The sequence below is a fragment of the Diadema antillarum genome, unplaced genomic scaffold (genome assembly GCF_040938485.1).
Source record: "Diadema antillarum isolate AM-2024a unplaced genomic scaffold, OU_Dant_1.0 scf00000099, whole genome shotgun sequence".
NCBI lineage: Eukaryota > Metazoa > Echinodermata > Echinoidea > Diadematoida > Diadematidae > Diadema > Diadema antillarum.
The window spans coordinates 1,553,219-1,573,462 of record NW_027270988.1 but is presented as its reverse complement, the minus strand read 5'-3'; the positions used below and the strand labels follow the sequence as shown (position 1 = coordinate 1,573,462).

The 20,244-nt window shown below is 39.7% G+C and overlaps 2 protein-coding genes across 2 annotated transcripts in view; both read left to right on the top strand.

Moving 5' to 3' along the window:
• LOC139718773 (MAM and LDL-receptor class A domain-containing protein 1-like) overlaps positions 1-468 on the top strand; it is a 33,772-nt gene extending 33,304 nt beyond the window's left edge. The window contains exon 25 of the mRNA XM_071630238.1: positions 459-468. Within this exon, the coding sequence (XP_071486339.1) occupies positions 459-468 (10 nt within the window). The remainder of the gene's footprint in view (positions 1-458) is intronic.
• A 13-nt stretch (positions 469-481) lies between these two features.
• The window catches only part of LOC139718772 (MAM and LDL-receptor class A domain-containing protein 1-like), a 35,871-nt gene continuing 16,108 nt past the window's right edge, over positions 482-20,244 (top strand). Inside the window, exons 1-13 of the mRNA XM_071630237.1 lie at positions 482-596; positions 1,384-1,655; positions 2,304-2,388; positions 3,117-3,290; positions 4,142-4,410; positions 5,601-5,691; positions 6,362-6,499; positions 7,386-7,592; positions 11,652-11,792; positions 12,324-12,443; positions 15,900-16,121; positions 16,789-16,932; positions 19,942-20,216. Of these exons, the coding sequence (XP_071486338.1) occupies positions 482-596; positions 1,384-1,655; positions 2,304-2,388; positions 3,117-3,290; positions 4,142-4,410; positions 5,601-5,691; positions 6,362-6,499; positions 7,386-7,592; positions 11,652-11,792; positions 12,324-12,443; positions 15,900-16,121; positions 16,789-16,932; positions 19,942-20,216 (2,253 nt within the window). The remainder of the gene's footprint in view (positions 597-1,383; positions 1,656-2,303; positions 2,389-3,116; positions 3,291-4,141; positions 4,411-5,600; positions 5,692-6,361; positions 6,500-7,385; positions 7,593-11,651; positions 11,793-12,323; positions 12,444-15,899; positions 16,122-16,788; positions 16,933-19,941; positions 20,217-20,244) is intronic.

The following is a 20,244-nucleotide window of genomic DNA, read 5'->3' as shown; positions in this document are numbered from 1 at the left end:
TAGGAAAGTTGGTAGATAATAGAAAGAGATATAGGAGAGTTGGTAGATAATAGAGATATAGCAAAGTTGGTAGATAATAGAAAGAGATATAGCAAAGTTGGTAGATAATAGAAAGAGATATAGGAAAGTTGGTAGATACAGATACTGTACAAGTGGATATTTTCGCGCTACGAATATTTTGCGCTCAGCCGGATAAGATAAGTTTCGTGTGTTTTTAATCCCGCGGAATCAAGACATCAACTACAGGAACATATGTGGCAAGCAAAAATATTTGTGTGCTTTTATTTTTGCGCTAGTTTCTGGTTGCTCGAAATATTTCAACACCGCGAAAGTTTCCATGTTATGTATGTAGCACTGAAAAATATGTTCTTACTGAAATATGTAACTGTACTGGAGCTTGGGTCATGATGTAAAGAGACAAATTCTCTCTATTTGTTACCTGCTCCTTTTATCATCAGGATCCTGTGACTTCGAGTCCAGCATGTGTATGTGGCAGAATGTGGATGGAGATGACTTTGATTGGCTGAGACTACAAGGGACCACGCCCAGCACAGGAACCGGTCCCAATGTTGACCACACCCTTGGAACCTCCTTTGGTAGGTCTTAATTTGCCACACCCAAGACACTAGAGCAATTAAAAAAAAATCACATACACACACGCACACACACACACACACACACACACACACACACACACACACACACACACACACACGCATACATTGTGTGCAACAATCAATAAAGCAATCGTATCTTTTTATCTGCATGCAGTATTCCTACTCTGGTAAGAAACAAACACCTGCTTTGAATTACATACATGTACTTAATAAGCTAAGACTGAAATAATTCAATTAATTATGAAATGATGACATTAGATATTCTACATGTATTAGCTTTTGATATAGCTATATTCTTATATTTACATATATCTTTAACTAGCATGAGTATGAACTGTGAGTATGGCTTCATTGTTTGTGTGACAAGTAAGAGATGAAAATTTTTCCGTGAAGCACCAGGAATGATATCATCTGCAGGAAAAACTCAACTGACCTTCTTTCAGAGAGCGTTCAATGTGCATTTAGGTGCCAAGATCAGTGGTTAGCCCTCAGAACCTATAGCAGATATGGTCACAGTATCTTACTCACTGGAACACAACTACAAATACTACTGTCAAGGAGTTTTCATGTAAAGAAGTTTGATCTTTCACTATCTAAAACAGTTACTGTGTAATCATGCCCTACACTTTTTGGTGCTCAGTTGTGCCTGAGTTTTCTTAACCCATTGAAGACGAGTCCCGAGAATACTCAGGCAGGTGTCTATGGCAAATGTGTGTTATAGCAAAGTCAGTATATCATATACAAATGTTCTATCTTCCCACTGCAGGCTCCTACATGTTCATAGAGGCTTCCTCACCACGGCTAGCCAGTGAGGTGGCACACCTCTTCCTGAGCTCCCCTGATCTCACCGGTCAGCGCTGCCTTGGCTTCTGGTATATGATGTTTGGAGTGGACACTGGTCAGCTGCTGGTCTACGGGACGACAGGTGCAGCCCTCCTTTCTAGCGAGATCCTCTGGTCACTGAGCGGTCAGCAGAATGTTGACCAGAACACCTGGCTGTATGGGCAGGTCACTGTGGACTTTGATGCCATTAATGAGGTGTGTTAACCCTTGGCCAATGCAAACCAACATATGTATGGTGCCTGTTTTAAGTCTATGGCAATTTCAGTTTGAGAGGGAACAGGTTAATCAGGAGATTATTTAGTTGATAACATAAGATGCTGTGCCATGGAGAACACAAACTTGATGGGTTTTTTTATTCTGTGAGAGCCTGAATTGAGTTTCCATGACAACCATCACCATGCACACTAGCCAAGCTGAATATGAAGTCTCACACAATTGTTAAGATGCTCTTTAGCTTTTGTTTGTCTACATGCGCTGCATCTATTAGAAAGTATTTGAGATCTGGTAATAATTAATTTTCTTATATAAATTGAATATCAATTTTTCTTTGTTCAGGAACAGTTTTTGTATGTAAATTACCTGTACGTCATATTTTTAACTCGAAATACATATGTACTCTCCATCTAACTTCTGTAATTCTTTTTTTTTTTTTTTCGATGACTTCATCACTCTAAAATATCAAGACTTATTTTGGTACCAAATAGGTGTGCTCACTTACACTAAGACCTCGGCATTCTTAAAGAATCCTACAGTGTTAGATAACACCAAAGAATATTTGTTCAAGCCTGCTGTGATTCTATGTAACATAATGATCTGATTGCTGTTGACCTTTGACACACACAGGTCTACTTGGTGGCTGTCTTGACATCCGTTCCCTATGGAGATACATCAATAGATGATATAGTTCTCACAGAGGGAAGCTGTGATAGTAAGATCTCCACAATTGTGAATTGAGTTAATGTAGGTCTCTTTTTTACAGACATTGTTTATTTTAGAAAGAAAAAAAATTACTTACAGGACAACTTGTGCATCATGGTCATATATATGGATAAGTGGCTCTGGAGCAAAACTGTACAGAATAGTTACCAGTCATAGCTGCTGATTAATGTGCCTTGATATTAGCATACTTTTATGATCTGTCAATTTGACCCTGGATATCTTTTTGTTTTGTTTTGTTTTGTTTTCATATTGAATAACCAGCTGTGCATGCATCTAATGCAGTATTAGGATTGTATTGATCAATGAAATGCATACATCTTGCTGTTTCATTCCTCTCCATGTCTGCATCAGTTTTTAGGAAGTCTATGCAGAATTGTAGGGCAAGAGGTGTAGTGCACAAAAGAAAGAGATGAATATTGAAACAAGGATTCATATTATGCCAGCGTGCAAAGTACTTACTGTATCTTGGAGGCATTTGACTAAAAATTTGAAGCGCACCATTAACCCATTGAGGACAAGTCCCGAGTATACGTGGGCAAGTGTCTATGGAAAATGTTTGTGTGTTGTAGCAAATTAAGCCCATCCTCAACAAATAATAATATGATGAAAAGGTTTTGCAAGGAGACTTATACATTGGAAGTATCTTTGTTAAAGTTTCTTTGTTTAACAAATGAACGTATCAACTTTTAAACAACATTGTCCATTTTTATCCCCCAGCTCTCCCTGCCTCAGCAGTCCCGAGTGTCAACACAGGTTCAGCGTCATGTGACTTTGAGATCAACTTCTGCCGCTACACCCAGGACCCCTCATCAGACTTTGCCTGGTCGCGCCTCCAGGGGCCAACGTCCTCCGTCAACACCGGTCCTAGCGGTGACCACACCTCTGGCTCAGGTGTGTCCTCATTGATCCATTCAGATTTTGACTTTCATCTTCTTTTTTAGCTTGTTTTTTCTTGTTTTTATTTTAGCTCAACTGATTTTTAGAATATTCAGGTTCTGTATTTGCCTTGTTGAGTTGCAGGCGAATGCCAGTGTGAAATAATCTTCTGATTGAATTTGAGATTTGCTGGGGGATATTGGGAAAATTTGGAAACTAGCATCTTGAAATTTCTGAAATCAAAGAGAAAAACCTGGGTTCCTGTGGTGATGTTATATGATGTTGCAGAGTTGACAGAAATGCACTGTAAAAGGTCACTCTCTAAAAGGTAATTTTGTGATGGTGGAGATATGGTAGATATTACCCCTCTTTGTGCCAGGTAGTTTGGACAGTGTATATGGGATTTTCTGTGCCAATCAGGGTTCAAGGCACACAAGCACACAAAGAGTTTAAGCATTTCTTTCTTTTTTTTTTACTTCATTCGTACCACCAATAGAAAATTGTACTTCTGCTGGTGCTATATCATGTGATATTATCAGGGTGATGTAAACTATATGTCTTCACAATTCTTACAACTGACACCAAGATGATTACCATGTAAAGTGTCAGGTCAGAAAAATGACTGAACTCTGGTATCTGCATGATTCTATCTCCACTATAGTCTTCAATCTCTACACCCAGACATGTACAATGCAAGGTGCCTTACAAAGTACAACTTCTACCTGTAGAATTTTTTGTCCTACACTGTGTATGAGCAGTTAATATCTGTGTACACTGCTTATATTCAGAGTACATACAGTATATATATATATATATATATACATGTATATATATGTATATTTATATATATCTGTTGTTTTTCAAAGGATTTTATATCTTCACTGAGGCGTCTAGTCCCCGTTTGCCTGGAGACACCGCTCGACTGGTCTCACCATCCCAGAACACGACGGGGTCTGCTGGAATGTGTCTTGAATTCTACTACCACATGTATGGTGGCACCATGGGAACACTCAAGGTCAATGTCCTGGATGAGAATGGAGCGGAACAGACCATTTTCAGCAGGGGGCCGTCTGACTTTGGGAACGTATGGAATCCAGCAGCCATCAGTGTAGACTCCAATGGACAAAACTTTCAGGTGACAATACATCCTATGTCGTATGTCATGTACAATGAGATTTATGTACATTGTATCTAGGGGTTGTTGCTAATGTTCTAAGACAACAGCTACTCTACCTCATCATACAGAGCTGAGCTGCAATGATTCATGTGTAACACAATGTTCTCTTATCCAATGCTTCCAACTTGTATGTTTTTACCATATTCATATCTTCATATATTTTTATGTTTTGCAGGACTTTCCTGTGTATCTACAATATGATATAACAAAAACTACTTTCAATCCTACAGGGCAGAGTAAGGGTACGTGTTAACCCTTACTGTACTGGGCTATTTTGCTCCATGAAAATACGGGGGGCCTGGGAGGCCCCCCCCCCCCCCCCCCCCCCATTGATCTCAGAAACGCAATGTCCGATGAACTTGAAAATTTGCATGCTGATCTTCGCGTGCTGAATCCGATGGTGTAATTTATTTTAAGCAATTATGCAATTTTTTTTTGCATAATTAGCTGATTAATTCTTCATAATGCGTAAAAATGCATCTGGGGGATATTTTCATTATTTCAGCTTAAACAAGTACAAAATTACATGAAAACTGTGTAATAATGAAGAATAATGTTTCCCAAATGTGAAATAAATCAGAAAGAAAAAAAAAAAGAGAAAAAAACAACTTTTTTGTTATGTTTTGTATTGTTTTTATTTCTTATGTTTTATATTGTTTTCTATTCCTTATGTATATCATTGTTTCTAAACTTTGCCCAATTTAGAAGCATGAACCAAGTGGAAAACCAATTCCTGAGCAAAATTTGTAAAGTAATGCAAGCCATGGTCTATTGACAGTATGTAACTGTACACAAGCATATGCAGCGATTAGCCTTTTTAATGACATGCGCATACTAATTGGCCCATAACACCCCTAGGTAGGTCCGATATGGACAAATGTGGTATCAAAATGTGCGCAAGACTTCAGGGGAAAAAGTCATGAAGCGAGAATTCGAAATTCCCAGCGGTCGCGATGCAATCGCCAAAAGTATGGAGGGGGGGGGCCTCGCAGCCCCCCCAGTGCAGTTACCAGGGTTAAATTGTCAGGTCCAGTTGGAGATAGTTTAGGTACCTGGAGAAGGATTAAAAATCACATTAGTGGCACAATTCTTTGGTTTGCAATAGAAGCTCTGATACGATTTCACATTCTATTTTGTCACTTCCTCAGTTTGTCTTTGAGGGCATCATCGGATCATCATTTGAGAGTGACATCGCTGTAGATGACATCTCCTATCACAGTGGAAACTGTCCCCCATCAAGTAAGAAATTGTACTATCATCTTCTTGTGTTTCTAAACAGGGATGTATGCAGGGACTCTCCAGGGTACTTTCCTCCCCATCCCCCATCCCAGGCCCTGATTTTTTGTGACATTATGCATCTTAATCCCTCCCCAGTTGCAGATTGTCCTGAATGCAAATTTGATGAAAATATTCCCTTTGTTAAACAATATAGGATCTTAACCTTTACAAGCACAGAGCAAACTACTGTTTGCCATTCCAGTGAAATACCCACCATTTCCCTCTTGGACATGGTCATGTAGAATGAAATCAATCCACATAATATGTTTTCCCATTGCCATTAATTTTGATATACATATATTGTGCAAAATAAAGGTTTCAAAGGTGGTTGTTCCATAGGTTGTGGATATGTGACATCTTGAGATAAACAGAAAAAAAAAATCACAATATCTCATCAATGTGGCCAAAATATGTAGATGTTATTCTGAGTTCAAGGAAATTCAAGATTGATATGTCTTTCAGAATTTAATCACAAAATTAGTGATGTAGTACCAGCACCAACAGTAATAGCAATAATTATAACAATAGTAGGAGTAGGAGGAAAACTAGTTTCAACTTTTCATTCTACAGAGTGGTCACTTCAGTAATGAAATGCTGGTGTTTGTCATACCATTGCAAATTATTTTTGCAGGAACTTGTGACTTTGAAAGCAGTATTTGTGGCTGGACACAGGAGACTAGTCTGGATGATTTTGATTGGCTGAGAGTCCGAGCGCTGGACGTTCCCCATGGCACCCCGCTGGGTGACCACACCACTGGAACCTCTACAGGTACAATTTTATGCTGTCATGTGACACTGTAATACCGCCCTCTCTTGACAGAAGCACAGTATAGCCCCAGTCACATCGACATCCCGGATCACCTCAGATCTGGTGCGGGGTGATCCGGGGAGAGATTGGTGTTGATGCCTTGGGCATCCTTGGACATCCGGGAGGTCAACACGGCAACTTTTTGAGGTCAAAAACACCTGGGGTCATCCGGGGACTGCCGTGTTGGTAGAGCAATCATAGATGGTCCGTGTGGCCACCGCGTAGCTGCCGTGATGGTCCGTGTAAGCGCCATGTAGATGCCGTGCTATTCCAGCCTTATCCGTGTAGCTGCCATTTTGATACCATGTGTACAGTCATCAACGCTCGTTGATGCTCCATCCAGGGTGAAACTATCCTGGAACTCCCAGGATCATCGTGTAGACCCTTGAGGATCCGTGTTTATATGTGGCGGGGGCTTACATGTTGATTTGCTGTCAGGAGATGTTTTGTATTGCCTGTTTTACTTTCTGAAACCTGTGTAACACTTTAAATCACCGTGATTGTTCTTGTTTACTGGAAGTTGTTAGGATAGAATTGTGAGAAATTTTCCAATTCTGTATAATTTCAAAGCATTAGTATTAGGGAGGAAAAAAATTATTGTGTCCTGTGAGAATAATAATAAACCTTCATTTAGATGTCAGCATGGGCTGCAGTTTTGCCAAAATTAAAAGAAAAAACAACAACAACAAAGGAAAAAAGAAAGAAAAGAAGTACATGTATAGTGAAATAGGTCTATTTCTTTTCTTTTGATATCAGTTGATTTGGTGTGCAGGATTTTTGAAATTTGATCAATGTTGTTCAACTAGATTCCATTTACATTTGTACATCCCTTTTCTGCCCTCCGCAGGTTACTTGCTGTTTGCTGATGTAGCCTCTGCACAGCGTTACCCTGGCGACCAGGCCCTGGTGTACAGCCCTTCGTTTGACGCCACCCAGGAGGGAGACTGCATGAAGTTCTGGTACCACATCGATGACTACGTGGACGCAGGGTACATCGCAGTGTGGGAATCTGTCAATGGCGCCCTCATTGGCCCGTATTGGTCATCCACGCCAGGTTCTCAGGGAGCTTCATGGCAGTATGCTACAGTGACGGTCAAGTCTAACGCAACTTTTCAGGTATGACCAAAACTTCTTGCTCCCAATATATTGTAATTCCCCATATTCTTAACCCGCTGAAGACGTGTCCCGAGTATACTCGGGCAAGTGTGTATGAGATATGGGTGTTTGATTATATCAGACCATCCTCAATGGGTTAAGACTAGTACTTGATCCACTAGTTCCTGTAATCAATTGGTTGTGTGATTCCTGTAGGTACGGTGTCTTGTCAATGCTCTTGACAAAGATGTTGAGCATCAGCAACGAAAGAATGAGGCCTTACAATACATAATTGTACACAGTTTGGTCATTCACAACCATCATCTGTTTGTAGCCTCCCCAATCAATCTATCATGCAATGGCAATGACAAGTACATCGTGTGTCTTGTATTCAAATCAAGAACCCCTTCCCTCGAACAGCAATGATACAAAACAACAAATGGATGCATGCATTGAATAGTTCTGCACTGTAATTGCATTCCTTGAATTAAAGAGGCACATATTGATTAGGTGTTATTTTGTATTGAATATGACACACCTCTTGATGTGATTCACATGATCTCATCTACTTCAGTATGTATTTCTTGGGGGGGGGGGGATTGGGTGTAACCAGTTTTCAGCTACCTGTTGGCAAAGTGGAGCTTATGTGCCCCAGTGTTGTCATAGCCAGTAACTTGATGTAAATTGAAATTAGTGTTCTGTAGAGTGTAAACTTATGAGGAAAGCTGTTAATCAAAAACCCTAGCAAAGCCACATCTTTCATGTACTTTAACATGCAAACAATCTAAAGTGGAATATATTCGTCAACTAGAACCAACTTAGATTGAAATTGAGCAATTTCGTTTTTGTTGAGCCCACCGGAGATGTGGGGAGACTAAGGGATCACCTGCGGCGTCTGTCCGTCCGTCGTCCGTCCGTCCGTCCGTCCGTCGTCTGTCCGTAACGCTACAAAAACTTGAATAACTCTCTACTGAGGATTTCAATTTCAATCAAACTTGGAGGGAAGAGTGGTTATACAAAGTTACACATTTTACCAAACGCAGAGACTCCAACCCCAAGCACCTTCTGATCTGGAGATTCTCCCGCCCGAAACCCCTAGAAAACGGGAGACTCCAAGTTCATGTGTGCGAAGCGCGAAGTTCCTAGGGTCCTAGATGCTCTCTGGTGCTATCTAAGGCTTATTTTTTCAACATAAGATAGCAGTAAGTAAGAAATCATTTCCAACGGGAGACACAGAGCCAGGGCGGGAGGAATTAGATCTCAAGCGGGAGAACGGGAGATTTTTGCAAAAGTGGTTTTCAGCGGGAGATCTCCCGTCGAAAATGGGAGAGTTGGAGTCTCTGCAAACGTGAAGGGCACCTCAAGGTCAAAGGTCACAGGCAGAGGTCAATGAACTTTAGGGCCGAATGTTAAGTTTTTAGGGTGTGTTTCGATTATGGACCATAACTTTTGATCCGTAAGTGTATTTGTAACCAAACTTGGATGGTAGATGTACCTTGGGGAGCTGATAAGGTCAAAGGTCACAGGCAGGGGTCAATGAACTTTTAGGGCCCGATGTTAAATTTATAGGGCGCGTTTCGATTATGGGACATAACTTTTGATACGTACTGTAAGTCTATTTGTGACCAAACTTGGATGGTAGATGTCCCTTGGGCAGGTGAAGGTCATCACAAGGTCAAAGGTCACAGGCAGGGGTCAATGAACTTTTAGGGCCCAATGTTAAGTTTTTAGGGCGCGTTTTGATTATGGCGCATAACTTTTGATCCCTTTGTCCGTTTGTTACCAAACTTGGATGGTAGATGTCCCTTGGGGAGGTGAAAGTCATCACGAGGTCAAAGGTCACAGGCAGGGGTCAACGAACTTTTAGGGCCCAATGTTAAGTTTTTTAGGGCGCGTTTCGATTGTGGCTTAGAACTTTCGATCTCTTTGTCCGTTTGTGACCAAACTTGGACGGTAGATATCCCTTGGGGAATTAAAGGTTATCACAAGGAGTCAACAAATTTTTAGGGCCCATTGTTCAGTTTTTATGGCGCGTTTTGATTATGGCTCGTAACTTTTGATCCTTTTGTCCGTTTGTGACCAAACCTGGATGGTAAATGTCCCTTGGGGAGTTGAAGGCCACCACAAGGTCAAAGGTCATAGGCAGGTCAATGAACTTCTGAGAGTTATAAAAATATTAATTTCTTGTACACGAATGGGCGAGACGCAATTTGGCACTTGCCTTGTTTGATATAGTGTACTAACCCAGATCATACCTGCTACGTAGGTACATGTATATGAATAATGACTTCTCCCTTTTGCATTGGATTTATTACAATGTTTTTTATAAGACTTGATGCCTAACAGGGCTTTTGTTTGTGGAAGAACACCAATATTGTTTCGTTGCAAGTCTTAAAGCATAAGGACCAAAAATGTTGCATGAAGTCATTGTTCCTCTTCTTTTGCTAGTCTAAATTAAATATATTTTTTCTTCCATATGGTAGCTTGAAGCCTATGACATCTTGTCACCAAAATCAAACAGTACTTCATGATACTGGTTTGTATGTCTCCAGGTTGTACTCCAAGCCGTGGTGGGACAGATGACAGCAGCAGACATTGCTGTGGATGATATTCTCTTTGAGTATGGAGCCTGCCCAGCACCAGGTGAGTTGATTCTCTACAGTGGGTGATATTCTCTTTGAGTATGGAGCCTGCCCTGCTCCAGGTGAGTTGATTCTCTACAGTGGGTGATATTCTCTTTGAGTATGGAGCCTGCCCTGCTCCAGGTGAGTTGATTCTCTACAGTGGGTGATATTCTCTTTGAGTATGGAGCCTGCCCAGCACCAGGTGAGTTGATTCTCTACAGTGGGTGATATTCTCTTTGAGTATGGGGCGTGCCCTGCTCCAGGTGAGTTGATTCTCTACAGTGGGTGATATTCTCTTTGAGTATGGAGCCTGCCCAGCACCAGGTGAGTTGATTCTCTACAGTGGGTGATATTCTCTTTGAGTATGGAGCCTGCCCTGCTCCAGGTGTGTTGATTTGATGCTGTGTCTGTCCTTGTGGCCTTGAGTAAGACATTCTTTTGACAATCTGCTTTCTAAATTTATAGAGGAGTGCATTGTGTGTAGAGAATTATGTCTTTAAAGGGGCATAGTCCCGGTAGTGTAGATGGCGCTGTTGATGATACTGCCGAAGATTACCGAAGTAGAGCTTTCATCAAGAGTAAAGTGCGTAGGTGTTGCTAAGTAACGTTGCCTTTGTTGTCTTCCCTGCGCATCGCGCAGTCTGTAGTAATGCCAGGGTGCGTGCATATGTGCTTGTTATTATGACATCACAAAAGAAGTTTGCTGAAGCTGTCATCCCCCTCAGCCGAATCATGAGCCGAAGTGTGATCGGACCACTGACTACAGTGAATCGGTCTTCTTCGGACTCGGGAAAGTGGGCCAAAGCGTAAGCGCCAAAAGAAGTCGATAGCGTAGGTCTCTATAGGAAACTTGCGCCGTGCGCCCGCGTACGCATTTGACTAAAACACGGGGACCATGCACCTTTAATATCAAACAGATTGAGTGTGTTTCAGTGTTGCCATGACAATGTTGCAAACTTGCACTTTCTTTACCAAGACTTTTTCATAACTGAACCCTTCATGCTCTCAGGCCTTAGTTTGATTTGCCAAGCTTTTTTGCCAACATTCAGTAATTCAACCAAACTTAACCTCGTTGTAAAGTTTGCAAGCTTACTCAGGTGTAGCCATATGCCTCAGTCCAACAGGAAGGCCGTGATGACATGTTAGAATTTAGTGGGATTAGGTACCCTCTATTCAATTACAAATAGGTTCCACTGTGGCAATTTGTAAAAGTAGCACACCAATTACTAGAGGCAGTGATATAGAATGAAGCCAATGCCATGAGGAGCCTCTTGTTAACCCGTTGAAGACTAATCCCAAGAATATTTGGGCAGGTCTCTATGTGAAATGCGTGTTGTAGCAAAATTAGTCCATCCTCAACGGGTTAATGCCGAGCCTTTGTCCAAACCCAACAGGCTTCTGTGACTTTGAGCGAGACTACTGCACATGGACCAACCCCCAGACTGGCGACAACTTTGATTGGACGAGGAGCAGCGGGGCCACGCCAAGTGTGACCACTGGTCCCAGCAAAGACCACACCCTCTCGTCATCATCTGGTAGGAATAAGATTAGTGCTATGGAAACAGACAAAATATTTACAATTATAATTGCCATCGTAGGTATTTCCTGCCAACGAAAAAATAAATTACAAACCTTTAGTGCTGAAGAAATCTTTCAACTTTCATAAGATTTTGTGCTTGTTGTTAGAAATATTAGAAACAATGAAGTACGCCAAAATGTTAAATGTTAAAACAAAAGATATTCAAAAGAATGCAGGTTTATCAAACCATGTCTCGGAAGATTTAGTAATAAATACTTATTCTGTATCCAAATGATCACAATAAAATCTATTTTCTTGTTCAGCTGCTATTTGATATTTTTTGAAAACAAAACATGTGAAATTATGAATTAACTGTAATTTTTCAGGATAAATGATTATGTTTTGCATTTATTCTCAATCAGTTTTTTCTTATTTTCATTATGTAAAATGGTCTTTCAGTACTAAATGATATTTTGTCTTTTAGTTTCTTAATCATGTCAATATTTGTTCTGGACTGAAGGTAAAATGAATATGTTTTCTCTCCCAGGTCACTATGTGTACCTGGAAACAAGCACCTTACTTGCTGGTGATGTGGCTTGGCTGGTCAGTGAAAATCTACCATCTGATGATGGCTGCTTCTCTTTCTGGTATCATATGTATGGAGCAGGTGAGATTATGTGGACATACATTATCATATGATAAAGTATTGTTTTCAAGTTCAAGTTCAAGTTGATTTATTTCACTTCTAACAAGCAAATAAATAGAAATACAGTGAAACGCTCGTATACACAGACGTCAGGGAATCAGTACCACAATGCGATGAACAGAACAACATTGTAAAAGAGATAAAGGTAAATTATCAACAGAGATACAAATAACTGTTACGTCACTGTGGTAAATGCATAAACAATATTGCTGGAAATGGAGGGGACTGCTAAAAAGCAGAGCTTGTAGAATGCAGTCCCCTCATAGAGAAAAAAAAAAATTGCTAAAAAACAACAACAAATTTCCCTAAGCGGTATTAAAAAAAAAGACAGTTGTATACAGAATACACAGTTTTATTGTTGTATACAGAATCCTTGATAGATTAGGGGTGTGTGATTTCAAAGGACATTAGTCTCAGCATGTGGTAACTTAGCTTTTCATATAAGAATATAAGATACCTGGATTGCTGTTTGTTTTGCAGGTGAATATTATTTATTTCATATGTTTCCCATGAGATAGAGAAGAGCCATCATTGCTGTATTCATTTTGAGTTGTTTATGATATTATCCCTGTCACGTGGGTTTACTCAAATAAGGATAGCTTCACACATGCCATGTACAGTTACCTCTCAAGGTTTATTTCCAATAAAATTCGATTCACATATAAAGGATTATTTGACCAGTCCATCCATTTCTATAACAAACTCGTCCGGTCAAATCTCTAAATTCCACAAATTGACCCAATGTAAGAGTCAATATCAAAATCTCACTTTTACTGTTTAAAACGGCATCAACCCCATAGAAATTAAACACATCAATTGACACTGTTTTGACTTCAAACCATCCCACTCAGAGGTCACTGACCTAACCTCAACTATCCCCACTTAAGGAAATTCAAACTTAATTCACACTTTGACTTCCCTTGGCTTAAATTCCGTCTCATGTATACAGGTCATATGCAATGTTGTTTCTGTTAAACAAATAGGTTTGGCTTTACCTCTGGTCCACAGCAAGTCCTGAGCTGACTTGACTCTGTGTGACCTCTCTGATTCTGAGTCAATCCAAATTCACCAACATGTCCAGGTCCTAAACTCACCTGACATCCAAAACTCTATCTCTTCACGTTCACTATCTATATCGTGCCCACTCAACAGGGCTACCACAACTCAATCGACAGTCCTGAATTGACTTGTCCCGAAAATTTGCTCATTCTGGCTCAGAATCACTGCCACATCTTACTTCATAATCTCATTTAGGTCTTAAACCCAATCATCACACTTTAAGCCACATTCTCCATTGATTTACCTGAAACAGACTTGACCTGAATGCATTATGCATATCATAATTCAACTCAATAATGACCAATGTTACATCTTGGAATTTTGGTACCGGTATTTCATACTTATAAATCACGTGAAAATTTCACAACAACCTGGGTCTCATATAATAGGTACAAATCAACTATATCTCGGTGTATTCGAGTGTAGCTTATCTCACTGCTAGTCTTTTGAGAGTTTGTCAGACTTTTGCCAATACTCCTGCTCTCCAATGCGAATGTGTATCGAAGGTATACATCACCATGATTTGGCCTCTGTAAGTCCATGGACGTGTCCACTAGTCTCGCTAACTGACGATGTAACCACGCGACTCTCACTGCCAACGCGAGGTGGCTATCGCGATAACTCGTCTGACCTCACATGCACGTTGTCTCAGCAACAGGGAGACTCTAGGCCATGCAGTCCCCGCTTAAGTGCATCACCCAAACTCCAGTCCAGTCCGTAGTGCGACACGGAAAGTTGTGTTCCGTCCTTAGTGCCATCTATAATAATGATAGTCATAATTCCAAACACGTTTCCTACCAAAGTGCCTTATAGTTTGGTCATTCACAATGAGATACACTTAGGTAAAATAAGCATTGCACTAATGGGCATTTAAAGTCCCCAGCAATGACATTCAGTTTAGAAACCCACAACAATACATCAAAATTTTATGACCAACCAATGAGATTATTCCTACCTCACATTTTCACATTTAAATCTGACATACAAAAGTGAACAGCAAAATTACACGTATTCTTAAATTCTGCTAACATGAGGTTTGTCTAAAAATATCAAATACTTCATCTGACCTTGTCAATATGAGGTGAATACATGTACTTACTGAAAGGCTAAACTCCAGTCTTCTCAGTTTACTTTGTACTTACATAAGTGCAGTTCACAACAGTCTTCACCTTTCATATACGACCTTTAATATTTGTCACTTGTACATTCACTTATAAATTCATTGTTTTTCACCTAGTCCATTGTCTCTAGTGAAGAACAAAGTCAAGATAAAACTCACCGATGGTGACCAAAATTCGCTCGAATACAGCTTACAAACTGCAAAACCAGCTCCAACTCTGCTGGCAGGTTAGCAGCCTTCCTCAACCCTGTGCAGTAGTTTACAGCTGCTTAAATCAAACTTCTCAGACCAATTACTGCATGTTGCAAAGTAGACTGTACCGTGTGACAGCTCTGGAGAACCCTGTCCACTCAACATGGCAGCTAGGGTGTGTCTGACTCCTTCTAATACACTCCTCTACCAAGATACAACCAAATGGCCAACCTCAAACCAGCCAGAACCAGTTCTCAATACACCTGTATTACCAAGTCTCTATACTGTGTAGTGTGGACTTCACTACACTGACATACAGATTTCAATCATTATCATGTTAATTAGTTTCACCATCAATGGCACTTGAGCATGTTCACCATCAATGGCACTACTCATACACAATATAGGTGTTTAGTCCTGGTTGCAATCCAATAAACATATGTTTGACATACTAGTCTCATCAATTTATTAAGAATAAGCAGAACAGAGCAGTGTGGATTTCAAAATTGTCACTTTCACTGTGACAATCCCCATTTTAAAGTTTCCACATAAAATGAATAAACCCCCTCCTGAAAAACAACATCCAACCCCCCCCCCCCCAAAAAAAAAGGGGGGGGGGGGAAATCCTTTGTCTGAGCCTTTTTTCATATCAAATGTCACTAACTACAATATTTTACAGAATAACAGAGATAGCATAATGTGTGTTGTGAACACATGTTTGTTTGCTTTTTTTTTCTTTTCACATGCAATATTAATGAGAAGTATTGAACAAAGTCCAAGAAAATTATTACACAGAAATGGACAATTTAAGCTCTTGTGGGATGCCATAGTGGCAAATTCAGTTTTGTCTTTTGATTTTCTTCCCATACAATTATTGATAAAGTAAACAAAATCTGATAATTTAATGTTGGAATTTCACGTCATTAATTATGAGTTTGTGTTTCAGATGACTTTACCTTTAATGTTGTCATTGGTGTTAAAAGGGTATTCGAGGTGAATAGGCTATTCATATATACTTTGAAAATATCTCTTTCTTTATACCTTAGGTGTTGGATCTCTGAATGTCTACCTGATTGATGGCATAAATGGGAACATGGCCCTACAGTGGAGCCAGTCTGGTAACCATGGCGACCGCTGGATCAAAGGTCAGGTGTCGACCTCTAACCCCAACACCTACCAGATTGCGGTGGAGGCCACGTTCGGGGGAAATTACACGGGAGACATCGCCTTAGATGACACCTTGATCAGTGTGGCTGGACTGTGCAATGGTAAAGCAAATATTGCAGCTGGATATGTACAAATATATGTGTACTACCCACCTAGATTTAAACACATATCATGAATGAACACTCAAGGATATCACACAGTTTCAGGTTATCAATGTTAATGATAGTAATGTGGTCTTCTTTATCCAGGATAGTCCTTTCTGTTTTGCCACTGCTCTACCAGAGGGCAGGCCCTGCTATTATTATTACCCTAGCATTGCCTGGTACCCATTTATACACCTGGGTTGAGAGAGACATGGTGGCTAAAAACATCTTTTCTAAAGAGTAGGCACTTGACAGGATTCAAATTCAGGACTTTCTGATTGAAAGTCAAAGACTCGTTTCCACTATGCCACAGTGCCCCCACATGCACAAGTGCATTTTAGCAAGGCAGGGCGATAGTAGCTACATGTTTTGTAGGTTAATTTGGAAGAAAAGGGTGCAAAGTGTTATGTGTATGCAACAAATATATGCTGTATTTTAGAAATGCTATGAAGCAGAAGTACTTCAGCACATGATGTGGTTAAAAGTGTGATAAAAAGGTGTTTTATTCAAGAGAAAATTAACTGTCGTTATTATTACAGTGCCTTTTAGGTGTTACTGAAATGTAGCCTTAATAATTGGTGGCATTTGCAATTATGTTCCATTCATTCCTGTCTTCCAATCACAGATTCCAGTGAGTGGGACTGTGACTTTGAGAATGGTTGGTGTCAGTACACCCAGGCCCAGGATGACAACTTTGACTGGGTCCGCCAGCAAGGGTCCACCGGCTCAGTAGGGACAGGACCATCTGTGGACCACACAACAGGAACAGGTCAGTACCAATATCCATTCTAGATATGATCTTACCAACTGCTGTGTGTTACTTTAAAAGCCATTAACTTTGAGCCATGAATAAAAAACAAACACAAAGACTTCAAAAGAGGACTGAATAATTTTTTTTTTCAAATGAATGAGTTGAGTTGCTTACCTTGAGAGCTTTATCTTTTGGTAAATTCTTCTTATTCTTTTAGTCCGTCTTACGGTTAAAGGGAACACAAACCCAAAGAGCAATGTGGATTGAGTAAAAGCAGTAACATTAGTAGAACACATCAGTGAAAGTTTGAGGAAAATCGAACAATCGATGCCAAAGTTATGAATTTTTAAAGTTTTGGTGTTGGAACCGCTGGATGAGGAGACTACTAGAGGTTATGACGTATGAGAGGACCACAATATAAAGAATATATAAAAGGAATTCCACAAAAATTCACTTTTCTAGCAAAATGAAAGAGTTCTTGACTAACCGCTTTCAGAAAGCAGGGGAATAAGTGCTACCCCTAACATATGTCAGTATCAAGTTGATGGAATGTGTAATTTTCATGAAAAATGACTTTTTATTGAATTCCCTTTTTATTTTCTTTATATTGTAGTCCACTCATACGTCATAACCTCTAGTAGTCTCCTTACCCAGCAGTTGCAACACCAAAACTTTAAAAATTCATAACTTTTGCATCGATTGCCCGATTTTCCTCAAACTTTCACTGATGTCTTCTACTAATATTACTGCTTTCACTCAATCCACATTGCTCTTTGGGTTTACTTTCCCTTTAAGTAACAGAATTTTCTTTCAAGCCTCTTTCTTGCTGAATATATGATTGAGAGTTAGATTGACAACACATATGACATGAGTAAAGTTCCCATTTTTCCCCTGTCAAATTGGCAATATTTTGTAAATTTTCTTCTCATTTTGTACAGATGCAAGGAATCCAACCAGTTCCTTGTAGTCTTTGTTCAAGGCAAAATATGCCATGATATTAATAAGGAATAAAAATATTGGAATTTCCCCAAAACTTGACTGTTCAAAGTAATGTTACAAGGGGCAGGGAATTAACGTAATTACAAACAAAATAGCTAGGCATGGTTCAGGCACATGAAAAGGGTCATCAGGAATTCTGTATAAAAAAGCAATCAGTGGTTTGCTCTCCACATCTTGACATAGGTAAAAAGGTGTAGAATGCCTTGCAGTGATAATAGTTACACATCTTATGAAGAAAGCTACACATGAGATGTATGACATGTACACAGAGTTCTGATAGCTGGATCTTTGTGTACACTGTACTTAGAGCATTTTTATGCAAAGTTCACCCCAACAATGTACAACCTTGTAGGCAACTGACCAGTGACACTGTATCATACATCCCCAGCAGTACTCACTGACCTATAAGTTGATATCTAGTGAAGATAGCAAAATACAATGTATGTCCCAAGTGTACGTGTGTCACACCTATTGTGGTACAAATGTTGACGAAACATGGGAAGGATGGTTCTAGCAGAGAGAGCTTAATCTTCTTTTGAAGAACCATAAGAGTCAGCTGACATGAGCAGTACTCCTCATAAATGTCTTCTTAGTATGTCCAGAACATGTTGTTAAAGCATTCTGTTCACTCAGTGACAGAAATATGCTACTCACATACACATAGTTAAGCCCTACTTGTCACAATTCTACAAAAGGAATAATTTTCTGTGCTCAACAACAACAGAAGAAATGATATGGAGATATATCAACTGTAGAATACTATAGCGTGCAGCTTCCATTGAGTACTCTATATCATGGTACATTCACATCTAATGTAGATAACAGTGTAGTGCATAATACTGAACTTCATTGAACTACACAAGGAGCTGTATTTAATGACAATGGCTGAGCTGTTACTGTAGGGGTTACATGTATATCAGCTCAATATACTGTATACTGATGTTGCTTGATATTGCTCACTTGCAAGCTTCATGCAACTTGACCATGAACACCCCCCCCCCCCCCCCCAAAAAAAAAAAAAACACACACACAAACAAACAAACAACAAACAAACAACAACAAAACAACAACAACAAAAAAACAACGCAAAAAAAACCCAGAAACACCTTGAAAATAATCTTATTTCAAAAAATTATTGCCATTATACTGGCAGCAAAGATAAACATGAAGAATGGGAAAAAAATCTTTAGAAACATTGTATTTGTTGAATCCATTGATTGTAGTTTAAAGTAATTCAGTATGTTTGGTTATGTAGCAATGATTTCACCTTCTTGCCTATTTACCCATTATTAGGACAAACTGATTTTGCTATCACATGCATTTCCAATAGACACAGGTCTGCCAGAGTACATGTGGAGCTAGTATTAGATGGGTCAAATTAGAGAGTCTTGCTGAATTAAATGTTTGTTCACTTATCTACAAGTTACAAGCAGTAAAAAAAAATGGACTTTGCTATAAAATGAGTTGTGTGAAAAGTTAAATAAAAGAAAAATGACTGAATTGCACAGAATTCATGACATCAACTGTCACTATCAAGATGTTTATTTTATGTGAATTGGAAGCAAAACCTTATTTCTGAAAATGAATTATTCTTGTATGATATATTATTGTCTATCAGAGAGAAAAAAAATAGAAAAAATAAAGTCTTGATAAATCCTGACACAAATACATTTTTCACTCTTTTTAAGCATTACCCAATATTTTTCAGCCCCATCCTTTTGTTATTTTATTGCTTCATTTCTATACAATGTCAAAGATGCTGGTATCTAGATTTCTGAAACTGGAAGTATTGTAGAACACAGCCTCTACTTAATACATTTGCTGTCATATATTTCTATATTTTCAATTGGCAGCAAATGGTTATTATGTGTACATCGAGACATCCAGCCCCAGAGTGTCTGGAGATGAGGCTAGGATCATGAGTCCTGTCATTTCTACCACCTTCCGTCAGTGTCTCAACTTTTGGTATCACCTAGCCTCTACTTAATACACGTGCAGTCATATATTTCTCTATTTTCACCCTAACAGCCAATGGTTATTACGTGTACATTGAGACATCCAGCCCCAGAGTGCCTGGGGACGAGGCTAGGATCATGAGTCCTGTCATTTCCACCACCTTCCGCCAGTGTCTCAACTTTTGGTATCACATGTTCGGCCCCACCATCGAGACGCTGAACGTTTTTGCCAGGCGCAACGACTCGGCGACCTCCAACCTCGGAAACCTCGTGTGGAGCAGCCAGGGTCAGAAGTCCGATGAGTGGTTCTTGGGATCGGTCACCATAGCTGAGGCCTACCCTTACCAAGTTAGTCAAAGCCCCACAATGTAGTGTG